Raw genomic sequence first — 22,771 nt, 5'->3', positions numbered from 1 at the left:
CTTAAATATACTGAGAGCTACAAAGATGTGAAAAGATCACCTATTATCTGGCTCTTAGAACTCCTGAGTAACAAAAGCTTGTAGATAAAATTAAGATATACTGTTCCATTTTTCTTATTTCTTCAAGTGTAAATGAGGTGGGGTTGCTACAGCCAAAGCCAGAGCAAAAAAATTCCACTCTAAATCAAACATATTAAAAAATGTGAAGTGAATGCAAAAATATTCCCAAAGGTCAGTTGAATGCTCATCTTAAGAATAGAAATAATTGAATGCGATAACCTCTAAGTTGCTTTGATTATTTCCAGTATCCTCTTATTGAGTTAGCAAATTAGGCTACTCAGTTTCCCACATCCTAAAACACTGAAGATAAAGAAGCATATATTTTACCTTCATTCGATTAATTTTGCTTAAAACAATTTATCACTTCATCCCACCATCTTCCCTCAAAATTAAATTTACCATGGCTGTCAAATGCAAATTTACTATGGTTCAATTTCTTTGTAATTTTGTGGCAAAGCTATTAGCATTAATAATCTCGTCTTATTGTTGTATGTTACACATAAAACAATATTAATATTAAAAGGTAATCGTTCTTTTTTAGGTCACCAATAGCAAAACATCAATTTAGTGTATAAATTTTAAATTATATTGTGTTCAAATTTATTACTCCTTGGATTTGAACTCGTGGTTATTCCAGTCCTTAAACTTTCCAGTCCACCTACTGCAACAGTAATGCATATTGCATACATGCACAGCTACTTGGACCCACTGATCAAACACACTCTTTATCTTATTGGTTCTGAGTTTGTAACAGTATATGCCAAAACATTCTCCATTCGCGGTGAAAATTATTAAATGGCGATCACAATGAAGTATTCAGCACTCTGCTTCTACAGTGTGCCTCAAGCCAAGAAATCATATCATCAAAGACCTCATATATCCTCTCATCAGGTTCACCTTCAAGAATACAGTGATATCCTTCTCGATAAAGCTTCAAAGTTTTGTCCAAACTGTTCGACTTCTCATACAAACTTTTGCTAACAGAAGGATCTGTAACTTGATCAGCATCTCCGTGCAATATCAGTAATGGAGATGATACCTATAATTATAATATCAAGTTAATTCAATTGCCAATTAATAAGTATTTTGGAGCTGATTTATACTTCGAATCATAAATGTATACCTTCTCCAATTGAGTTTCTATTTCTGCTGTAGTTTTTAGGAGCTCCATAGCAGTCATAAGGCGCATCTGATCCTTATAGGCAATTACATTATATACTGCCTAAAAATAAGCAAAGAAAATAAATCAGAATGTGAATTGTGATCATTTATTAGCAAAGATGATTTAATTATCTTATCCTTGGGCATTCAAATTTTTTAAACTAGATTGACAAAAAGAAATGTCAAACGTATCTTTACACAACAGTAACAAGATTGAAAGTGTCATTGGATGAGCAAAAAAAATCAGTGGGAATGTATACAGTGAATAGATTAACAAGATGGGATGTCCAATGAGGAGATGGTGCCTATCACATCACTGAGTCAATAGTCCTATACCAACCAAACTCATCAAACAATTTAAGAAATGTAGGTTAATGGGTGTGCAATCAAAAGAATGTTTAAACAAGTAATGCTTAAAAGTACAAAATCAACATTATACAGAGAACTAACCATGTTTCGTTTCTTGAGTTCCCTAAATGCCAGCTCCGATATATCTTTCTGAGGAAACAGTTTTTGTTTTGGGAGAATCCGGGATAACAATCCTAAAACCTGTAATACCGGTTTAGGTGGAGTAACATCCTCTGCAATCTGGAAGTCAAAGAAGCCATATTTAAACAAAAACTATTGGTTATGGATGAATGCAATAAATTGTATAAGCAAAGTAATAGTGCCAAAAAGAGCAAGTATCTCTAAATGGACCCCCAAATCTATAGAAATACTGGGAAGAGCAAATGCAAAGACAAGGAGACAATACTATGAAATTTAGTAGCCATTATCTTTGGTGAAAGGGATCAGCACCATATAGTGTGATTTTGTAGTAGCTGCTAGAAGTAACAGAAACATTTAGTTGCATGCCATAAATGTTACCTTGCACATAGGAGCAACAAGAATTGTCCCATCCCACTCACGAGGTTGCTTCAAGTGCACCTTCAAGGCTACTGCACCTCCCATGGATTGTCCAAAAAGAAAGCAAGGGACATCCTTGAAATCTGATTGTGCTGAATTTCCTTAAAAAATCCGTTAGAATATAGAAGATTCCACAAGCAGATCCATTTATCTAGATTTATAGGTAGATGAGGTTTTATTAAATATTGAATATACTAATTTCATTACAGCTAGCAGTTTTTAACACTTCTCCTAAAAGAGTTACCTCTAGATAGAAGAGAAAGTTATTTAGAGACAAAAAGAAATTTAAATATTGAATCTGAAGACAAATAAAACATCACAATAGATAACAGACATAAATATGGATGGTGAGCAGTAAATTTTATTTAACTATTACTTTGACAGGACTGCAAACTAAATACATCCAAACTAGTAATTCTTTAATTTGGCTCAGGTAAAATCAAATGATACAATTCCCTTAGGGACTAGAGGCAAGCATGATGTAATATATATCATAATTGAGTTAACTTAATGATTCTTAGGGCAAACTGATCATCTAAAATATAAACTAAGAACTTCAAATATCTCGTTTGAGTTGTTTTGTAAAGAACAATTTTTGGACCTTTTGTAGTGAACTCTAAGATTCTTTGAAGTTTATGTCCAATTTAGTATTCAATATACATTTGCATATTTACTAGATAATTTGACCTGATGCTAGGAGTAAATTTCTTGAGGAAGAATCAATTCCTACAGTTTTTTTATATTTCCATATTGTTTACATTGTTTTAATCTACAGAATTTGCTCCTAAGTTTTTTACGAGTTTCAACTTGTATGGTAGTGTATGGTCGGAAACTACCTACTCTTCAATCTCTACCTTATGTTTTGGCACTCATTCTAGTGAGCACTCCCCTAGGTGTGTTCTAGGATCATTTGCCTTGACTTTCAGTCTTACACCAAGTTTTGGACTGATTCGTAGTGACCCCTAAGCATCTTTTCACGCTTAGAACCAATCCTGAAAGTTTTAGGACAAAATTTAAATATAATTTCCACCCAGACGCTATAGACTGAATTAATTCTGTTTGATTCTAAGTTTCAGGTGTCAAAAATCATTAGCCTAGTTTTAATTCAGTCCAAGTTCAAACGGTTAATTAAAGTGGAGCCCAAAATAAATGTTAATGTTTGTAGCTTCAGTCGAATGATCATTTAGAATACATATATGTTGATTAATAATAATATATTATTATGCTATATTATTATATTATTATTAATCATATAAAATTTAATATTCAATATTAATCTATTATATTATTCTAAATTAATAATTGATTGATGAAACATTATAATATTGATTAAATTATTATAATTAAAGGAGAGACATGTTCGTTCAAGGACATGCCTCTCCAAAGGAATATATATAGTATAATGTTATTCAATTTGAGAACACATAGAATTCCAAGAATGCAAGTATCAGATTGAATCAGATATATACATTAAAATATATCCAATAAAACCTGGGAAAATCAACATGGTATCAGAGCTCAGGCCTGTGAAGTTTAATTTGGAGGTTGGAGATGGTTGGAGAATTCAGTTTTTTTAGAATTTTCAGTCTGAAATATGCCATTGTACGGCCCTTGGTTGGCCTCAAAATGAGGACTATAATATATGGATGGAAAGATCTGTGTTTCTAGTTTTCAAATATGTTTATCTCATCAAATTTGATTCAGTTTTGTGCAAGATATGAGGACTTTGGTGCAGGTCATTTGAAACCCTACCTAGCGTTAGCAGTTTTAGGGAAAATGTCATAACTTTGGTTTTAACTGTTGGATCTTGGTATAACTTGGAGGAAATGTTTGTAATTAGCTTTTCTAACATCTCACCGAAGAGATTGGATAAATTTGGTAAATTGCAAAAGTTACTAACGACTGTGTGTGGCAGATCATAATGAAAGTGTTGATCAAAATTATGAAAATGTTCTACATCATTCAAAGGGAATTATGATGAGAGATGATTCATGCGTGATATTTCCTATATGGGCTCACCTTATGAAAAGAAATGTTTTAAACTTAAGGACAAAAGCACAATAAAATTTAATTAAAGGGAGAAATAAATTGATGCTTATAAACGAATTGATGATTGAGACCAAATGCAGAGGGAGTCTAACATTTCAAAAGAGGACAAGAGGTTGATACAAGAACTTGAGCTTCAGAGGGAGAAGATGGTTCAGTCAACTTGTGACAATTTCGATCATAGTGATCGAGAGGGATTTTCACAATTGAAGGCGAAACACTTATGAGGTAAATAATGATAAAACACATGTATGCAAGTTAGAGAAAGCACTGTATGGATTAAAACAAGCTCCCAGAGCATGGTACGAAAGAATTGACAGTTACTTATTAGAGATAGGTTTCTCTAAGAACATTGCTGATCTAAATCTGTATTTCAAAATAATCAAAGGTAAAATGTTGATACTCATATTATATGTAGATGACTTATTAATTACAGGTGAAGATCATCTCATTGCAAAATGCAAACAAGAACTAGCTTCAAAGTTTGAGATGAAGGATTTAGGTCTACTCCATTATTTCCTTGGATTAGAAGTATGGCAAAAACTAGATGGTATTTATCTAAATCAAGGTAAATACACCATTGACATTTTGAAGAGATTTGGAATAATGAATTGTAAGCCAATGTCATCTCCTATGGAAACAAACCTACATAAACTAAAAGAAGCTATAGCAGATTCCAAATTTGCAGATCCAACATTATACAAACAAATTATTGGATCATTAATGTACCTAGTCAATACCAGACCTGATATATGTTATGCAGTAAATGCACTCAGCCAACACATGGTTGAACCCAAAGAAATACATTTGGTTGCAGTAAAGCATATATTGAGATATCTTCAAGGTACCTTGGACTATGGACTGCATTATGAACACACTGCATTGAACCTACATGGATACTTTGATTCAGACTAGGCTAGAAGCGTGATAGACAGGAAGAGCACTTCAGGATGCTGTTTCAGCATGGGATCAACTATGGTATCTTGGATCTGCAGAAAACAATCATCCGTAGCTCAAAGCTCCATAGAAGCTGAATATATAGCTGCATCCATGGCAGCTAAGGAAGCCGTATGGTTGAGGAAATTGATAGTAGGACTGTTTGGTGAAAGTCTGAAGCCTACTATCATTCATTGTGACAACCAGAGCTGCATTAAACTTTCAGTGAATCCAATTTTCCATGATAGATCCTAGCACATTGAGATCCCATATCACTATGTAAGAGACATCACAGAGAGAAAGGTAATAAGACTGGAATATGTCAATACAAGAGATCAGACAACTGACATTCTCACCAAACCCCTAGCAAGAGTGAAAATTGATCACTTCAGGAGGTATCTTGGTATGGTTAAAATGTAATTGATGTCTAAAATTATGTAAACTTCTTGGTCATATACTCTAAGATTCTTTGAAGTTTATGTCCAATTTAGTATTCAATAAACATTTGCATATTTACTAGATAATTTGACCTGATGCTAGGAGTAAATTTCTTGAGGAAGAATCAATTCCTATAGTTTTTTTATATTTCCATATTGTTTACATTGTTTTAATCTACAGAATTTGCTCCTAAGTTTTTTACAAGTTTCAACTTGTATGGTAGTGTATGGTCGGAAACTACCTACTCTTCAATCTCTACCTTATATTTTGGCACTCATTCTAGTGAGCACTCCCCTAGGTGTGTTCTAGGATCATTTGCCTTGACTTTCAGTCTTACCCCAAGTTTTGGACTGATTCGTAGTGACCCCTAAGCATCTTTTCATGCTTAGAACCAATCCTGAAAGTTTTAGGACAAAATTTAAATATAATTTCCACCCAGACGCAATAGACTGAATTAATTCTGTTTGATTCTAAGTTTCAGGTGTCAAAAATCATTAGCCTAGTTTTAATTCAGTCCAAGTTCAAACGGTTAATTAAAGTGGAGCCCAAAATAAAGACCAATATTCCCCATTTTAAACATAACAAGAGATAAAAAGCAAGCATATACTACATCTCTATATACTATGTTTTCTCTCCTTACTAAGTTTTCCTATGAAACAAGAAGCTAGAAGATTTTAGAGCCCAAGTCTAAGGCATATTTTGCAGGTCTTCATCCCTGATAGCATTCTTCCTCCTCATTGTTGATATACCCTTGCTCTTCCCATTTTCCTTCACCCTTCCCAATTTTCCTTCCATTCAATCCCAAATTTCTCTATCCTTTTCCCATACACTCTCCATCCCTAGTTTTAGATTTGTCCATCAAGCCTGTCATGTTAGGTGTGCTATTCACCTTGCAAGTCATCATAGAACAATGTTGTAATCCACATTGGACTATAATGTTGTGAAAATATTATTTTATGTGTAAACTTGGGATTTGTGTGTAAGTGGTAATAAGTGGAATCTATGATAAAGAGTTACATGTAAGACTATGATTTTGTGGTTTACATGTTTGACTTACTGTTGTGACATATTCACACATCGCCCCATTGCAAATGGGGACCCCCCACTTTTTTTTGCTTTCTAGGATAGTGGTAGTCTTTTGCTATTAGCCTTTGCGTTGAAGAAGTATAGTTGGTCAAGAACTAATCAAGTCAAGTCTCTCTCTCTTGATTAAGAAAAGTTAGTGAGTTGTCAAAGCTTAGGAAATGAATGATTATATGATGATCATTCCATTTGATCATCATCATTGGCTTGTGAGATGTGAGATGAGGTGTCTTAGGCGAAATTTGACTAAGTATAGTTAGATTTCCTTTGCTCTTCAATGGCACTGACAATGACTTCCTTTGCTCTTCCAAGGCATTGGTAGCACTTCCTTGACCTCATAGAAGCAAAATGTGAGATGTGAAACGAGGTGATGTGAGATGAGAGGTCAAGGTCGGTCAGTTTGAACAAGATTAGAAGGAAGTTTGATGGATGAATCCCTTGGATCAAATTTCACTAAGCATGCAAGATTTCCTTGTCATCCAAGAGGGTTGATTGCACTTTGTCAAAAGGCAGGTTGCAAGGGCAAAATTTGGTTAAGTATATGAAAACTTCAGTTGCTCCCTCATTGGAGCGAAGTAACTTCCTTTGCCAATGGAAGGGAGCGAAGTAACTTCCTTTTCCAATGGAAAGGAGCAAATTCACTTCCTTTGCATGTTTGAAGGTGATTTGGTGAACTTGAACAAATGAAAGAACAAATTGATGAAGACATGATGGAATAATGCTGGAAAATTTGAAATTTAAGTTATTTCCCTTGCTCTCTCATTGCAGAAAATTCGCTTCCTTTCCGAATGGAAGGGAGCGAACCTACTTCCTTTGCCAATGGAAAGGAGCGACATGGCTTCCAAGGCATTCTTTGAAGATAATTTGATGAATTCACATGCATGGAGAACAAAACCTTAAGGCATGAATTGATGAAAAGTTGCTAAGAGCAAGCTGGATGGCAAATTCAATGCACTTCCTTTGCCAATGGAAGGGAGCAAACTTCCAATAACCACGCCCAGCAGCAATTGAAGGGGTATTTTAGTGCCAAAGTTTGAAATTAGAAAGAAAATGTGTTGAATGCCAAACAAGTTGGCCACTTAGGGAGATGATATTAATTTTATTTAAGCCTTTAGAAGTCGGCCTATAACCCAAAAGACACATCTTTTCCTTCAAAAGCCTATAAAGGTCAAGTTAAAATTAGTCATTTAATCACAAATTCAAAGCGATTTCCTTCTCCAAAAAGCGAATTTAAGAGCAAAGCAACGATTATAATCAGCAAAGCAGCGAACCCAATCAGCTAGGGAGCAAATCTGATCATAGAAAGAACAGCAAATTTGATTAGAAATAAAGCAAATTTGATCAGGTGCAAGGCAAATTCATTCATCTACCTCCAACATCAGCAAAATTCCTAAGCACTATCAGACATATCTTTGGATCAGGTGCATCAATTCAGGGTTAAAATCGTCCAAATCGGACAAAATCAGAACACATAAGGAATAAAAGATGGATGGAATTAGGTATATGTTATGTGTGTTTGATACCTATTTGTTTGTTTTGCAGGTGGTAAAGGAGGAGATCAAAGGGGGCAGATTGTAGGAAGATCAGCACAGTACTCCAAGGATGAAATTTTTTACATCAAGCTCAAGATCCAGGATACAAGGAAGATGTCTTCAAGAGGAAAGATTCCATCGACAAGTACAAGGGTATCAAGAAAGGTGACTTCACAGGAAGGATTTTGAGGTATTCAAGAACTCTCATTGCATCATGATGACATGAAGAGGCCAAAACCTTAAGTGTAAAGAAGAGATCATACAATCATCTCAAGGCAAGATAAGCAAGCAAAGGTAATATCAAGGCTTGACCATAACGATGCTTCCCATCACCATCATCACATTGAGCGAGCTTGAGATGTTGAGTATCAAGAGATATTACCCGAAGTATCGACATCCCTTCATGATGATGGATCAAATCTACAAGTGCAAATTGAGGTGGCATCCCAGTCACTACTCAACCAATCAAAAGGTTCCACATCGGCATGTCTGGATACAGTGCACCTGACACATCATATGGAGGCACAAACTCCAATGTACCTACCCCCACTATCTATTGGTCAAATATTCAAGAGAAGACACGTGTCCAAATATTGTAATTATTTCATTGGCTGAGAAGAGTTTGTTGTAACAAACCCTAATTAGGGTTTTCATCTTGTAATCTTGGCCATTGATTGTGAATCAATTTGAGCCACTCATTGTAAAGAGCTCTCTATATAAGGCTCAAACTTCTCATTTGTTAAGGTGAATAGCAGAAAAATAGCGAATAGGAGGCTAACAGTTAATAGTTAGGAGTCCAAGAATAGTTTAATAGCAGATAGCAGCTAGAGTAGAATAGGAAGAGAAGAAGAAATTGTTGCTAAGGCTTGTAAATGGAAGTACTCTTTTCATTGAAAATATGGTGAAATGTGTTATTTCAACAAGCTACATGGTTTCTACTTCTTATTTGCTTTCATGTTGATTAGTTGAATGATAGAGCGTTGTGCATAATTCATGGTGAAACTCTTAATCCATACCACTAGCAATTTGTTAATTGCAAATTCAACTTGTGTGGTCAACTGGAATACTTGAATGAGCTTGAGTTCAATTGTTATTCAATCATTGATATGCATTCAATTAACGGTGTCTATGCTTGATAATGATTTGAAAATCATCTAATTTCCTTCGAAGATCGCACTAAGCTTTGTGGAGTTGTTGTTTTGCACGTCAAAGCAAGGCTTAGTCGAGTTTCACCAAAGATTATTCATCGTCTCTTGCATTCTTAGGAGTAGTGTAGTATCCTCAAACCCTATCCTTTTGCCATTTTATTTTCCAAGCAAGTAATGAGAATCTAAGTTCCAGCAATTCAAGCATTCAAATATTCACTGTAAGTGCCCTTGGATTACCGGCAATCACATCAACCATTGAGCTTATCCACAAGTTGTGACCCAACATTAGGAACCTTGGAGTCTTCCAATTGATCACATAGTTTAGCATTTGGGAAGATTTTGATCAAGAGAGGATAAGATACCTTGGTATTTATTATGTGTTTGATTGTGCATAAAAAAAACATCAACACTTAACAAATGGGGCATTTGGATTTGGCCCGACTTGTTAAATGCATGGGAAGGTGAGACTATTTTGTCATATCTAAAAATAGAATGTCGCTTTTAGAGGGTTCCTTCTAGAAAGGTTCTTGTAACTCCCAAACACATACCATGAGGTTTATTTGCATGTTGACCACTTAGCTCATAATTTTGATTTGATGGTTTATAATACCACTTGGTGGTTTTTTTTCCAAGTCCATATTAGCAAGCACATGGTTAGTGATATGAAGTTATAGGTGGATGAAGGGTTATACTACCAGATTTCCTCCATGATTGAGGAGCATTAATCTGTTGGTTGTGACATTGTAGTATGGTGATGGATGTATAGTTGCACAGGTTTGTGATAGGCTTCTAGAGCAAGGATTTATTATAGGATGATCATATGTTGATAGGTTTCAGGAATCCTATTGCTGGGCCATACAATTACTGTTCATGGTGATGCCCTGGCAGGGCCACACCACCAATTTTCAGCTGGGAAAGGGATTAAATGGGTTCCAAACCAAGAGAAACTGTGTGTACAGATTTATTATAGCTGGGCAACCCTATTTGAGGAGTTTTTGAGAGCTATTTGCAGGTTTCTAATTTTTTCTAGGGTGTGTACCATTTCCTGTTATGAACTTATGGCTGAAGCTTGGTGTGAGGGTTAACTAACTTGAGCACCTAACTTTTTGATGATCTTTAGTCACTATTGGAGGTGCCTTGGTCTTCGGCAATATTTTTGCACTTGTTTCTATTGAGCAAATGGAGTTTTAAACGATTATGTGCATTTTAGCCTAGCCACCTGTTGTGACGTTTTCACACATCGCCCCATTGCAAATGGGGACCCATGTTTTTTGCTTTTTAGGGTTTGTTTTTTTTAGGTTTTTTAGGGTTTTGTTAGTTAGCCTTTGCATTTTGAGTGATGCCCTAGTCCTGAAATGTGGCTAAGTCTGGAATGTCCTGAAATTTGGCTAAGTCTGGAATGTCCTGATCCTGAATTTGACTAAGTCTGGAAACTGAAAAAACCTCCAAAAACTAGATTTTGCAATATAACTCCTGGAGGTCTGAAACCACTCTCAAACATCCTGAAAGTATATATGGAATATAACTTAAAGTATAATTCTTATACTTAAATGTTATATTCCATAAAAGTTATCCTGATAGAGAGTGCGAAAAGTCAAATTTCGCTCCCGTCCTTCACTAAGGATCCAGAGCGAATTTCGCTCCTGTCCCTCACTGGAGGACCAAGGCGATGCGCTCCTGTCCCTCACCAAGGGACCAGAGCGAAATTCTTCATAAGGTACGATCTGGGCAAAGATCAAGCAAATTTTATGTTCGAAGGCAAGAAAGGAGGTCAATCGAACCCGTTGAAGACAAATTGAAGATTATCAAACGTCAACAAAGGACCAAAATGCTTAAGTTCGCTCCTGTCCCTCAGGAAGGGACCAGAGCGATTTTTGTTGTAGATGATTTTCTCGCCAAATTTCAACCGATCTCAAGGCATGAATGAATGAAAGGAGGCATTGCGAATCCGTTGAATATAATTTTCGAAGGTGATGAAGTGAAATGAGGCCCACAAGAGCAAAATCGCTCCTGTCCCTCTCCAAGGGACCAGGGCGATACAATAAGTATGTTGCCTTTTCTTCAAGTTCAAAACCGTTCCAAGTCAAGGTGAAGGGTGGCAAAGGCGTTTCGAAGCGTCTCCATCAAGCACAAAGCATCAAAAATTACCAAAGATGAAGGATTTGCACCAAATATCCTAATTCGCTCCTGTCCCTCAGGAAGGGACCAGAGCGAAATTTACATAAAGGCATGAATTTTGAAAGTTTATCACGCATCAAGTGATTGAGGAGGATCAGGGGACCACGTTTTACCCAATGAAGACAATGGCAAGTTGAAAAAGGCAATGACAAGCTCAAAATCATGAAGTTCGCTCCTGTCCCTCAGGAAGGGACCAGAGCAATGTTGAATATATTGGCTAATTCATGCAAAAATCACGTTGAGTCAATGTTTTGCAAGGTCATACAAGGTCTAAGGCGTCTTAACAAGGTGATATTCAAAGGTTTTTAACGTTAAATGATCATCAATTGAGCTAAAGAGACTATATCGCTCCTGTCCTTTGGACAAGGACCAAGGCGATTTTTACTAAAACACTCATGTTCCGACAAAATCAAGACAATGCAAGGGTGGGCAAGATCGAGGACGTCCTTTGGAAGGCAATGAACGAAGAACGAAGATCAAAAGTTTGCAAATTTGAGCTAGGACACAAGGATCGCTCCTGTCCCTCTCCAAGGGACCAGGGCGATGATCTTCTAAACATCAAAGCGCCTCGTAAAATTCAAGTGAAATGAGAAAGGAATGAAGGAATAACGTTGTTTGTCCCCACAATGAAGATTGAAGTTCAAAGATGCAAGATCAAGGAGAAACAATGGCGATCGCTCCTGTCCCTCTCCAAGGGACCAGGGCGATATTATATCTAAAGGACATTCATTTGCAAGAACAAGTCAATTAAGCTCAAAGGACCTAGCGAAAATGGCAATTCCAACGTGGAAATAAGGACCTTGGACGTAAAAATTGCAAGAATCATGACCAAATTGATGGATCGCTCCTGTCCCTCAGTCAGGGACCAGGGCGATGAGGTACGTATCTTCTCACTTTTTCATTTTGGCGCTTAAGATACATTTTTTTTTTAAAATTTATTTAAATGCTAACAAAATCGATATTTTATTAAAAATAGCATTTAAATATTGCGCTTAATGTTAATTAATTATTTTGCCTTGTAAAAATCGAATTTGTCAATTTAAATGATAAAGGCATTTAATTAATTATTTATTAATTAATAAAAATCAAGAGGAGCGCTTAGATAGGGAGGTCAGCCCTTGTATTTATTTAAAAATCATTTAAATTGCCTTATTTAATCACCAAGTCGGCCTATATGGTAATTGTGGTGTGAGCGCTATAAAGGGGGGGTGGTGAAATCTTCATTTTCACATTATCATTCTTCATTCACATGCAATTTGAGAAGTGCGAAGTTGTATTCAAAGGAGCGAATTTCATTCCAAGCAAGGTGGTGCGAATCTTGAAGTTTCTATTGGTGCGAATTGTCAAAGGCATTGAAGATCACGTCAAGGACAACTCAAAAGGTGGCGAAATTGATATTTTGAAGAAAAGATCACGTTGAAGACTATCTATACGTCAATTTTGCCTAGGCAAATTTTTCTCATTTGCATTCTAGAGTTAGCTCTCTCCTGAGGTATGGCGATATTGGTTTTATTGTCTTGATTTTGAATTGTTCATCGTCATTTCCTTAATTTTGAATTTTGGAATTTTGTTTTGCCTTAGCTCAGTCTTTTTTAGGAAATGATTAATAAAGGACTTATCATTAAGTTTCCTAAAATTTGCTCTCTAATTTATGTTATGTATTGCAAAATCATGGTACTAATTTTGAAATGTTGTGTAGGCATCAAATGGAGATCTCTTCAAGGAAAATCAAGCCGGATCAAGGACGGTCTTCGCCAGGACGATCAAGCCAGGACAAGGGCGAACTCTTTCAATCCAGTGTTCCAAGGCGAGGTACATCATCTTCCTGCAAATCAAGGACAAAAGGAGTTAGAACAAGAGTTAATTAAAGCAAGCCTCTCAACGACATCAAATTGAATATCTAGCAAGCTACAAGTGTCAGATGAGGTGGCGTCCTAGTCATCATTTCTCCAGTCAGTGTGGTCCACCTCAGCATGTCCAGATTCAATGTACTTAACTCATGGAAGGTGGCACAAACTCCGATGTACCTACCCCGGCTATCCATTGGTCGATTTTTCTAGAAGGGACATGTGTCCAAGCAATACAATTTTGTCATTGGTCAAGCATTAAATGTTATGTAATGGTTGTAACAAACCCTAATTAGGGTTTCCATTGTAAAATCTTGGCCATTGATCTTGAATTGATCTAAGCCATCAAATTGTATTGTGGGCACTATATAAGCCCAGACATTTCATTTGTAAAAGAATTAGAGAGAATTAGAGAGAGATAGTTAGAAATAGTTGAAAGTAGTTAGTAGTTAGAGAGTAGAATAGGAGGACAAGGCAAGAAATTGTTGCCATTGATTGTAAACAAACTCCATTTTCATTGAAGTAATGGTGAAATATGTCGTTTTTTCTTGCAATTTGCATGGTTTCTTGTTGAGTCTTCAATCTTAGATGGTAGATGATTAAATGAATGGAGGGAATGTGATTGATTGATGGTGGAATTCGTACATCCATACTACTAGCAGTTTGTTGATTGCAAACTTGCCTTGTGTAGTCGACTGGAATCGTTCAGCTTAAGCTCAATTTCAATTTGTCGCCTCTTCATTGATATGCATCAACTTGGATGGTATCTATGCCTGCGGTGATGATTTGAACATCATAAAGCTTCCCTAGAAGATCGCACTAGTCTTGTGTAGATGTTCCATTGATGTCAAAACAAGATCTAGTTAGAGTTTCATCAAAAATCAAGTCATTGCTCCTACATTCTTAGTATTAGGATTAGATCCTCTCTTCACCCCCATCCTTTTTCCATTTTTTAATCTAAGTTAGTAAGAGTCTGTGTCCAGCAAAGCAGATCGGAAGTTCAATCATCACATGTAAGTCCCCTTGTGATCCCAGCAAATCACATCATACCACTAGAGCTTGTCCACACGTAGAGACCCTACTAAAAGAACCTTGGAGTCTACCTAACTGATCCTTTTTGCAGATCTTCAGCAGTTAGAGACTATTTTCTCAAGAGAGGATAAGATACCCTTAGGTATTTTATTCTGTGTATGATGGTGTACAAAATACACGTCAACACCACCCTGCTAATTCTAGTGCCACTTTCAGTGGTGAATGCTTGAACAATCTCATTTCAGTCTGCTCGGTTGTTGGTATCTGCAATTTGGGAGCCTTTGGTGACTGCTGGGAACATATGGAGCTGCTGATGACCTTTGGGCAACACTCAATTCAGGTTTGATGTATTTATGAGTAGTTTAAACTTTAAATTGCTGTTGCAAACCTGCTACATGCTCAGAAATATGTAGCAGACCAGTTCTCATTCATAGCAGCCAGTTTGCAGGGTGTTGGGCAACACTCAATTCACGTTTGATGTATTTATGAGTAGTTTAAATTGCTGTTGCAAACCTGCTACATGCTCAGAAATATGTAGCAGACCAGTTCTCATTCATAGCAGCCAGTTTGCAAGGTGTTGGGCAACACTCAACTCAGGTTTGATGTATTTATGAGTAGTTTAAATTGCTGTTGCAAACCTGCTACATGCTCAGAAATATGTAGCAGACCAGTTCTCATTCATAGCAGCCAGTTTGCAAGGTGTTTGGGGTGTTATTTTGAAGGTGTGGCTTCAGTTCAAAGCCTTGGTGACTACAGGTGGTGAGTTCAGAAAAGTGCTGGGCGAAATAATCTTGTTTCTCTGCCTGTAGCAGCAGCACCTTTGGAGTCATTATCAGACCTCCAACCTCAGATTCCAAGGTATTTCTAGTTGGTGTTTACATTTGAGTTATTTCATGTATTGGCACCACTATGTGAGTGGTTATCTTCCAAACAATTGTATCAGCTGTAATGTGTGGATTGAAAATCTATATCGGACTTTAATGACAGCAGAGTGCTTAATTTTGCAAGTAGTGTTATTGTTCTTATTGAAAAATCTTTAAAAAATTAGGGGTGGTTGTTACAGATAAGAAGACCTTAAAACCTATAAATGCAAGGTCAGCAACAAGAAAATTGAAAAGTAATGAATGTGGACTTCAAGGTGCTATCTAGAGTCTATAACTTGCAGTTGTACACACTGGATGAGTGAACAGGAGGCAACGATTGATAACAACTTGAGTTCCTCTTGATGCAGTTTTCCATTTTATACAAGATCAGTTGCCTCTAACGTGATTTTTGTCATATACCATACCCTACCTCATCTTAGTAGCCAAATCTTCTTTGCTATCTCTGCTATAAGCTTTTCCCATTCTCTTTTATTTTAAAGTTTTCTTAGTTTACCAGAGTTCTGGAGCATTCACCTATTATGCTGTGATAATGCTTCACCAAGTTTGTCATTCTTTTATGCAACTTAAAGGATAACATAACTGACAGTGTCTGAGTTACACGCCCTTGAATGCCAAGGAACTTTAAGCACAATTTCTTCAGCAGACACATACCTTTAACTTTGGAGAAGTGTTCGATAACATCATCAACAAGTTCATCAAAGTTCGGAATATAACCATGCAAACCTTCTGAAAGGCCAAATCCTGGATAATCCATCGAGAATACACCATATCCAGAAGCAGCAATTTTCTTAGCAATTCCTGCAAGTTTTGCAATTCCTTAAAAATGCACTCATTAAATTGTGCAAAAATAAATTTCAGAGATTTGACTTTAAAAATGTTTTTCAAGAAATCAAAAACAATAAAATAGTTCTGCTTTTGTCAAACAATCACCTCACCCTCAAAGAAAAATGTACAGGTGTCTCCGTATCCATGGCAAAAGCAAACAATGCCCTTCACAGGAATGGATTCTGGAAGCCAACTTTTGGAGAATATCTCCAGCCCTCGTGAGTTTGTTTCATAACTCTGCTCATTCAGATTAACTTCTCTTTATAACTGAAGAAGCATATACAATTTCTTCTAGTGCTTGCAAACATTTAGGCTCTTAATCTGTTACTATTTGTTTATTAGTGGTTAAAGTCAAAAGCCAGAGAATGAATTTGTTTTCATCAAAAAATACCTTCAATATACACATATGATATCAACTGGCAGCAATGGGTTGTTATATCCAGGTTTACAGATGCATAACAATATTAAGTTCTAGAAAATTATGTAAGTGTGCACATATGACAATGGTATACTGTAATACTATGACATAAGCATACATGAATTCTTTCAAATCAACTGTGAAAATAAACAGCCAATAAACATTCATCATCAGAACTTCACTGGATATAAAATTAATCTTATGCTTAAAGGCTGAAGATAAAACTTGAGAAGTAATCACGCGTGGACACAAATATATAACTATCAATGCCGAGTGTTCACAAACACAAATATTTGTCAAATAGGATTTGATATCAACTTTTATCTATAGTAGCAATGAACTTGAAAACCCCACCACTGCAATGCTATTTTCCAAGTTTCTCAAGCAGTGGTTTTGATTTTTTAAACATATATATCTTTTGACTCACTTTGACATTTAGAGACAAAATACAAAGGCAAAGGTAAACTGAACATTTTTGGTTTAAGGTTAGGGTAAAGGGTATTTAAAATTTCTTTTACTTTAAATCGATTTCTTTTATAAGTTAAATTCAAAACCATAATGAAAGTTTCCCTTTTAATTCTAAGTTGCTGGTTCTGATCCGGATCCTGGTTCAGGTTTGCGGATTTGGTTCATGGGTCTAGTAAAATATATTTGGGGGTTGGATTCATTTTGGGTTCATCTGTGCAAAAAAAATGAAAATATATATATATATTGCAAACTCTGTGAGTACTCACCAAGTTGGCAAGTACCATGAATTCTTACAAACACAGGAAAAACAGAGGTAAAAACGTCAATGTGGGTAAAACATGTTTTTCACACTTTTCTTTTGCTATGAATTTATGCATTTTCTCTTTCCACCCTTCATATCATCAAGGCTCTTCAAAATCTGCCAGCCCTTCCTCATGGTTTAAGTTGCCAAGTTTTAGTCGAGTATTTGCCGAGTCGAAAATTTTGGGCTTGCTGAGTACTGTAATGTTCCATACTTGAAGCTGCCATAGTTTCAATATCAAATGTTATTGAGCAAATTACCAATCTATCATACTTAATAATTAATTCTATTATTCATAATCCATAATTTCTAATGCAATGTTCAATCCTTGTTACTACCCAGTCCTAAGGAAGAAGGAAATAATTATGCTGTCAAGGCGCTCAGAAACCAAACTACAATAGGCTCCCTCAAAGTTTACAGATACAGGCCCTTACCCTATCTTAGGGATATAGGCTCCCTACAATAGATCAAACTCTTCTCTGCAACTTATCTTCTTCTGTCTCTCAACTCAATCTTTATAACCTGCTCCTTCAGGCCAAACCCAACTCTCTCTCCTCAGTTGCTACCCACCAACATTACACTCCATTTTCCATTTGCAGCTTTCTGTCCTCCTTTCTCTGCTCTCCCCTTTCACAGCCCACCATGCTACCATACACCACCAAGCCCCCTGTAATCTCACTCACCCTCTTTTACATCTTATTTGTCATATTAAAAACTGAAATCTATTTTTGGATCGATGTTTTTTTCAAATTACACAACCTGCAATTTTATTGGATGTTCATTCGTTTTCCCTCTTGTGACGTTTCATTTAATAATCAGCACTTTATTTACATCGCCTCCTTACGCAGCCTACATTTCACTCTTTCCTCCACGTGCTGCCCCCTTCCTTGTGCATTGGCTCTAGTCTCTACTATATAGCCCCCTGCATTGCTTCCTCTCCCCCATTCATTAACACATGTGCTAATTATAAACTACATTTGGTCATTCAAAAATAACCGATACCCTTCCACTTTATTGCCTTTTCAGAGTTCCAATTGTAACTTAACGGAATGAGAATCGATTGCTGTCCATTCACCGCCTATTTTTGTCAATGAGAGTAATGCACCAAGTTTTGAGGCGTTGGTTTGAAATAGTGCAGGAGATCTTTATTTTTGTCAGGTCCCTGTGGATGCTCCTGCATCACATGGATTTTGTAAATCATCAACACCATCATCATCGTCAACATTAGATGATGTAGGAACCCTTGAAGAACCACAAACACTACCATTGTCACTTGTAATTAAAGTGTGCTCACTTTCAGACTCCTCTAGTACAACATTTTGGGAAGTGGAAGCATCCAAATCAGGATGTTTTGGCTTCCACAACTTCGAGTCCCATTACTCATAGCCATGTTGTTTGTGTGAAAGGAGGGAGCAAATTGGAATGATCAGCCTTCAGCTCTCTTTGTTGAATGATAAGCAAGAATGAAAGTTTAGCATTTTGTAATGGTATTTGTCTTTTGCAATCAAAATGAGCTAATATGAGCTTGTTTTAGTGTTGAAATTTTTTAGTTGGCAGTTTAGAGAGTTAGGAATTTATTTTAGGGCGACCAGATCAAAGTCAAAAGTGTTTTTAAACAAAAAAAAACAGTTTTAAAAAAAATTAAAATTGTCAAAAATGTAATGGATTCTCTGAGGGTTTGCTGGGATCTATCTAGATCCTCCTCAAGATCTCTCAAATTCGTCCTAGATGAACCCAACTCTCCATGGCCACAGCTGTCAGAATCGACAAGGGAACCAAACCAGACCACAGATCTGGTTCTAACCGGACATGGATTTGGTCAGTCCCCACGTGAATCCAGTAACACAGTTTTAATTTATAACCTCATAAGGGTTTAAATTAAGAATAGTGCTGCCAATAAATATTAGATAATGCTTCATGACAGAATGACCTAGATTTTTAGAGCCAGCTGTTTGTTTTTCATAAATCCTCTCAATAAAAATAAAAAATATTTTTTTAAGTCCTAATCAATGTTTTACAGTTAGCAAGTTTATAATGTGTGACATCTATTTTTATTATATAAATTATATTTAAAATGAAATAGCAAAATTAAATATTATATTGTTTTTTAGTTCCTCATTTGTTGCTAGATTTTTTTCCATTTAAAACCTGCGTTATTGCATTCCACTTGTACTTTTACAACACCATGTCAATGCCATATAAACAGAATGCTACTATGCTTATAAATGTTTGGTTCTTATGTAAGAATGAAGAAAATAACAAGTAAATGAAAACTGAAAACATAAAACTTGTAACCAATGGTTTTGTTAGTGGGAAATGACCAATCTGTTCAAGGATCAACCCAGCCTACCATTTTGATGGATTTGTGGAATATCCCAGTCAAATCTGCATTTCCACTAATACAAAAAGCCTATCATCTGTTGTGGCGGTCCACTAAACTTTCCTTTCATCCATCTATATGAATTGTTTCTCCTATGCTAAATATGGCTAATTAGAATACTTTCTGGGTGGTGAAGTGTGAGAGGCCTGATCAATAGTTGTGCTAAAACAGGGTTGTGGCAATCCTTTTAACCCGAATAAAAATACATAGCAAATATTCACATTGATGCACCCATGTATGTGAATAGATTCAAATAACTTCAAATTTCAAGAGTCTGCACTTATGCAACAGATAATCGAGTAAACAGGAAGAGTTTGTGGCCTTCAGTTAAACAAAAATGAGGCAATGAAGTAGGGATATAATTGTTTGCTCCTGTTTTTTGACCAATGTATAGTGTAATGTTTTTCAAAATTAAGAGATGCTCTGGAGAAAGATTGATGCTAACATGTTTTATATTTTAATCTAATTTTGACAAAAGCACAGTTGGAAAATTTTGAAACACAGAACACAGGTTTAAATTCTGTCATGATTAAGTGGTTGTCATTGAAATGCAATGCAGAACACAAGCAGACATAATAAAACTTATGTGTATTTGGTAAAAATTCAAACTGATATAGAGGTTCTTTAAGTCCATAAAAGTTGACAGAAGGCACGAAGAATTTCTCATGTCACAAAACAGGAATGTATCATACTCTCGAGAATAAAATAAATTGTAAAAAGCATACCTCATTAGTCTTTACTCCCGATGGTGTCATCTGCAAGTAGAAAAAAAGCGTTATTAAGAGAGTGATTCTGGAAGACCCATAACTGCATAATTCTCCATTAAGAGATGCAATACTCATCAACAACACCAGATATTAATTACCTAAAAGCAATTGATGATACACCCTTAATAATCTCATTATGCTATGGTCTGTATGATATATCCAGCCCGTCACGTTTCAAAGCTCAACATAATAGCAAGATGAAACTAGATTGCTTCAATTAATTTTCACCAATTCTGAACTTTGACATTGTAGTGATCAGCATGTTTACACACCACTACATTGGTGCAATGCTGTGATGGATGATGTTATGAGAGAAAAAGCAATAACACAATATGCTAACCTATTCTATTAGAATCTTAATCTATTAGTATCTCAATATGTAATGGTCAACATAATGCATACAGTACATCACTCTTTAAGGCTAAAAGTAAAATCAAAACAGGCCTAGCTCGGGAGCTTCAGTTAATTTTCACAGATCATGGGTTAATACTTTGAATATGATTTAAATTGTGTGCACTGTTAATACACAACGCTATTTTGGTTGCAGTATTATAGGCAGGTGATGTTTAAAAGAGAGACAACAGTTGCGACTAGCTTAACAATTTGAGATGGCATTTGCCGGTTGACGGTTATTTTTACAACCCTTGCTGACTTGCATCTTCAACATACAACACTTCACAGGTCCCAATGCCATAATTCATCAGCAGATGAGGCAATAGGAAAAGGCAAAGTAAGGCGACCAACCAGTTCACGGAGGCTTTTGCGAACTACCCACAACTAAGGCAAACAGATGCAGAATTGTCATGTTATGCAAACCCCGATCACTAAAGGAACTTAGCCTATGGGGGGATTTTCCTTTCTTTAGATAGCATCATAAGCCATGTCACAAGTAAAACGAAACAAAAGACCTTCCCGTGCTCACTGTAACCTCCTCAAACCTTCTGGACTTTCACATTCAAAAATTTAAAAAATCAAGATTGAAATGTTATGCGGGATGAGTTAGAAATTATTATAAAATGTTGGATCATTACACGTGACTTCGCCCTACTATACACCATAAGCACACTGTAAACAATCAGCCACAAAATTCATCTGACCAGGTAGTTAATTTGTGTCCTTGTTCTCTTTTTAGTAAACTTTTTAAGTATTTGTTTGGCCAATTGGCTAATTTTTAGTATTTGACCTTTTTCCCAAAAGTAAAGCTAGTCAGTTATAATCCAACGATCCTATACTTCTAAGCAATTATGCAATCCTCCAGTTTTTTCACTAAGGTCAAACTACATTGTAAGTTCAAAGTACCAAGGAATCTCGCCTTGAACAGACAATGATCCAGATTCTGCTGAGCTGGGGTGAATGCGTCACGAACTAGTCTCCTTGCCGGAGCATAATCCATATTCTCCTGAGCAAGTTTGTTCATCTCCTCATCTACACCTTCTATGAGCTTGGACCCATGGATCCTATGCACTGCTGAAATCACGGTCCTGCTATTTAACTTCACAGCAGAAACACTATCTCTTCTCACTTCTTTCTTTAGTGGGTATTCTTTAATGCTCCATCCTAGGCCATCTCTAGTGATACCCAAACCAACCAGAGATCCATGTGGGCTTATCCTGGATGACGATAAGGCTTCCATCCAGACACTCTGAAACTGTGATCCTCTATTGTCTAATGGATTTCAAATGTCCAGAAGAGTATCTTGCAGACCAGAGCTCATCAGGCAAGACTCCAGACCTACGTGGCCTTATCAGTCTATTGTAAACCCAGCTTCTCCAAATCCACATTGAACGTAGATTTAATAATAATATTTTCAGGTCATGATCCAGAAGAAAATATGGGGAATCTCCAATAAAAGAAAATGTACTGAAACAAAACACTGAGTGAGATTTTAAAAATAGAACTCCCCAGCCTATTCAGAAGAAAAGGTGCGATCAAAATAACACCCAAATACCTACCTGCATTTCCCATGATTGGTGTATGGTTGGACTGAGGTTTGACTTTGCTGAGTAGACTCTTCGATCATCATTCTAGACAAACACGAGTTGAATTGCAGACAGTTCAAAGCTGACCTGTCATGGGGTAGCATTGCCGTCTGCTTTCAGCATGTGAGAAGAAACCGGCGGTCCCATGGTGTGGGGATTTCTAAAATAATTCAGATAATGTGGAGAACTTTTATTAGTCTTTCACCAAAAACTGGTGGTTCTATGAAGGGGGCTTCCTAAAACTTCTTAGGTAACTAGAATAATATTCACTAGTATTTGATACATTTATAGTAGTGGATAAAATTAGAATTTTATATTTATAAATTTGAACGTGGTGGTGTCATGATTTCTTTTAGCAATAACTAATGCTAATAGTTACACC

At 36.3% G+C, this 22,771-nt stretch overlaps 1 protein-coding gene across 2 annotated transcripts; it reads right to left on the bottom strand.

Annotated features, from left to right (window-relative positions):
- Positions 1 to 552: 552 nt before the first annotated feature.
- LOC131047388 (caffeoylshikimate esterase) lies at positions 553 to 22,503 on the bottom strand. Of its 2 annotated transcripts, none has more exons than XM_057981254.2 (8): positions 22,363 to 22,503; positions 20,369 to 20,398; positions 16,187 to 16,313; positions 15,903 to 16,049; positions 2,089 to 2,219; positions 1,672 to 1,809; positions 1,184 to 1,282; positions 553 to 1,099 (listed from the first exon to the last, which is right to left on the bottom strand). In XM_057981254.2, exons 1-8 carry the CDS (start codon positions 22,366 to 22,368, stop codon positions 863 to 865), a joined length of 915 nt encoding a protein of 304 aa, XP_057837237.1. In that variant the 5' UTR covers positions 22,369 to 22,503; the 3' UTR covers positions 553 to 862. The 2 variants fall into 2 exon arrangements, with proteins under 2 accessions (XP_057837237.1, XP_057837235.1); XM_057981252.2 differs by having other exon boundaries at positions 21,723 to 22,379.
- Positions 22,504 to 22,771: the final 268 nt, after the last annotated feature.

Source organism: Cryptomeria japonica, chromosome 2, assembly GCF_030272615.1.
Source record: "Cryptomeria japonica chromosome 2, Sugi_1.0, whole genome shotgun sequence".
NCBI classification, from domain to species: Eukaryota; Viridiplantae; Streptophyta; class Pinopsida; order Cupressales; family Cupressaceae; genus Cryptomeria; species Cryptomeria japonica.
The sequence above is the reverse complement of the archived record's forward strand: the minus strand, read 5'-3'. Positions and strand labels throughout refer to the sequence as shown.

What these genes read in the sequence shown, in the direction of transcription:
- LOC131047388 (XM_057981252.2), bottom strand. Translation starts at nt 22,043, where the DNA reads ATGGAAGCCTTATCGTCATCCAGGATAAGCCCACATGGATCTCTGGTT. An exon ending in AACTCAAGAAACGAAACATG is followed by an intron (nt 1,283 to 1,671) that starts GTTAGTTCTCTG and finishes GCTTATTTTTAG; the next exon opens with GCAGTATATAATGTAATTGC. An exon ending in TAGAAACTCAATTGGAGAAG is followed by an intron (nt 1,100 to 1,183) that starts GTATACATTTAT and finishes TTATAATTATAG; the next exon opens with GTATCATCTCCATTACTGAT.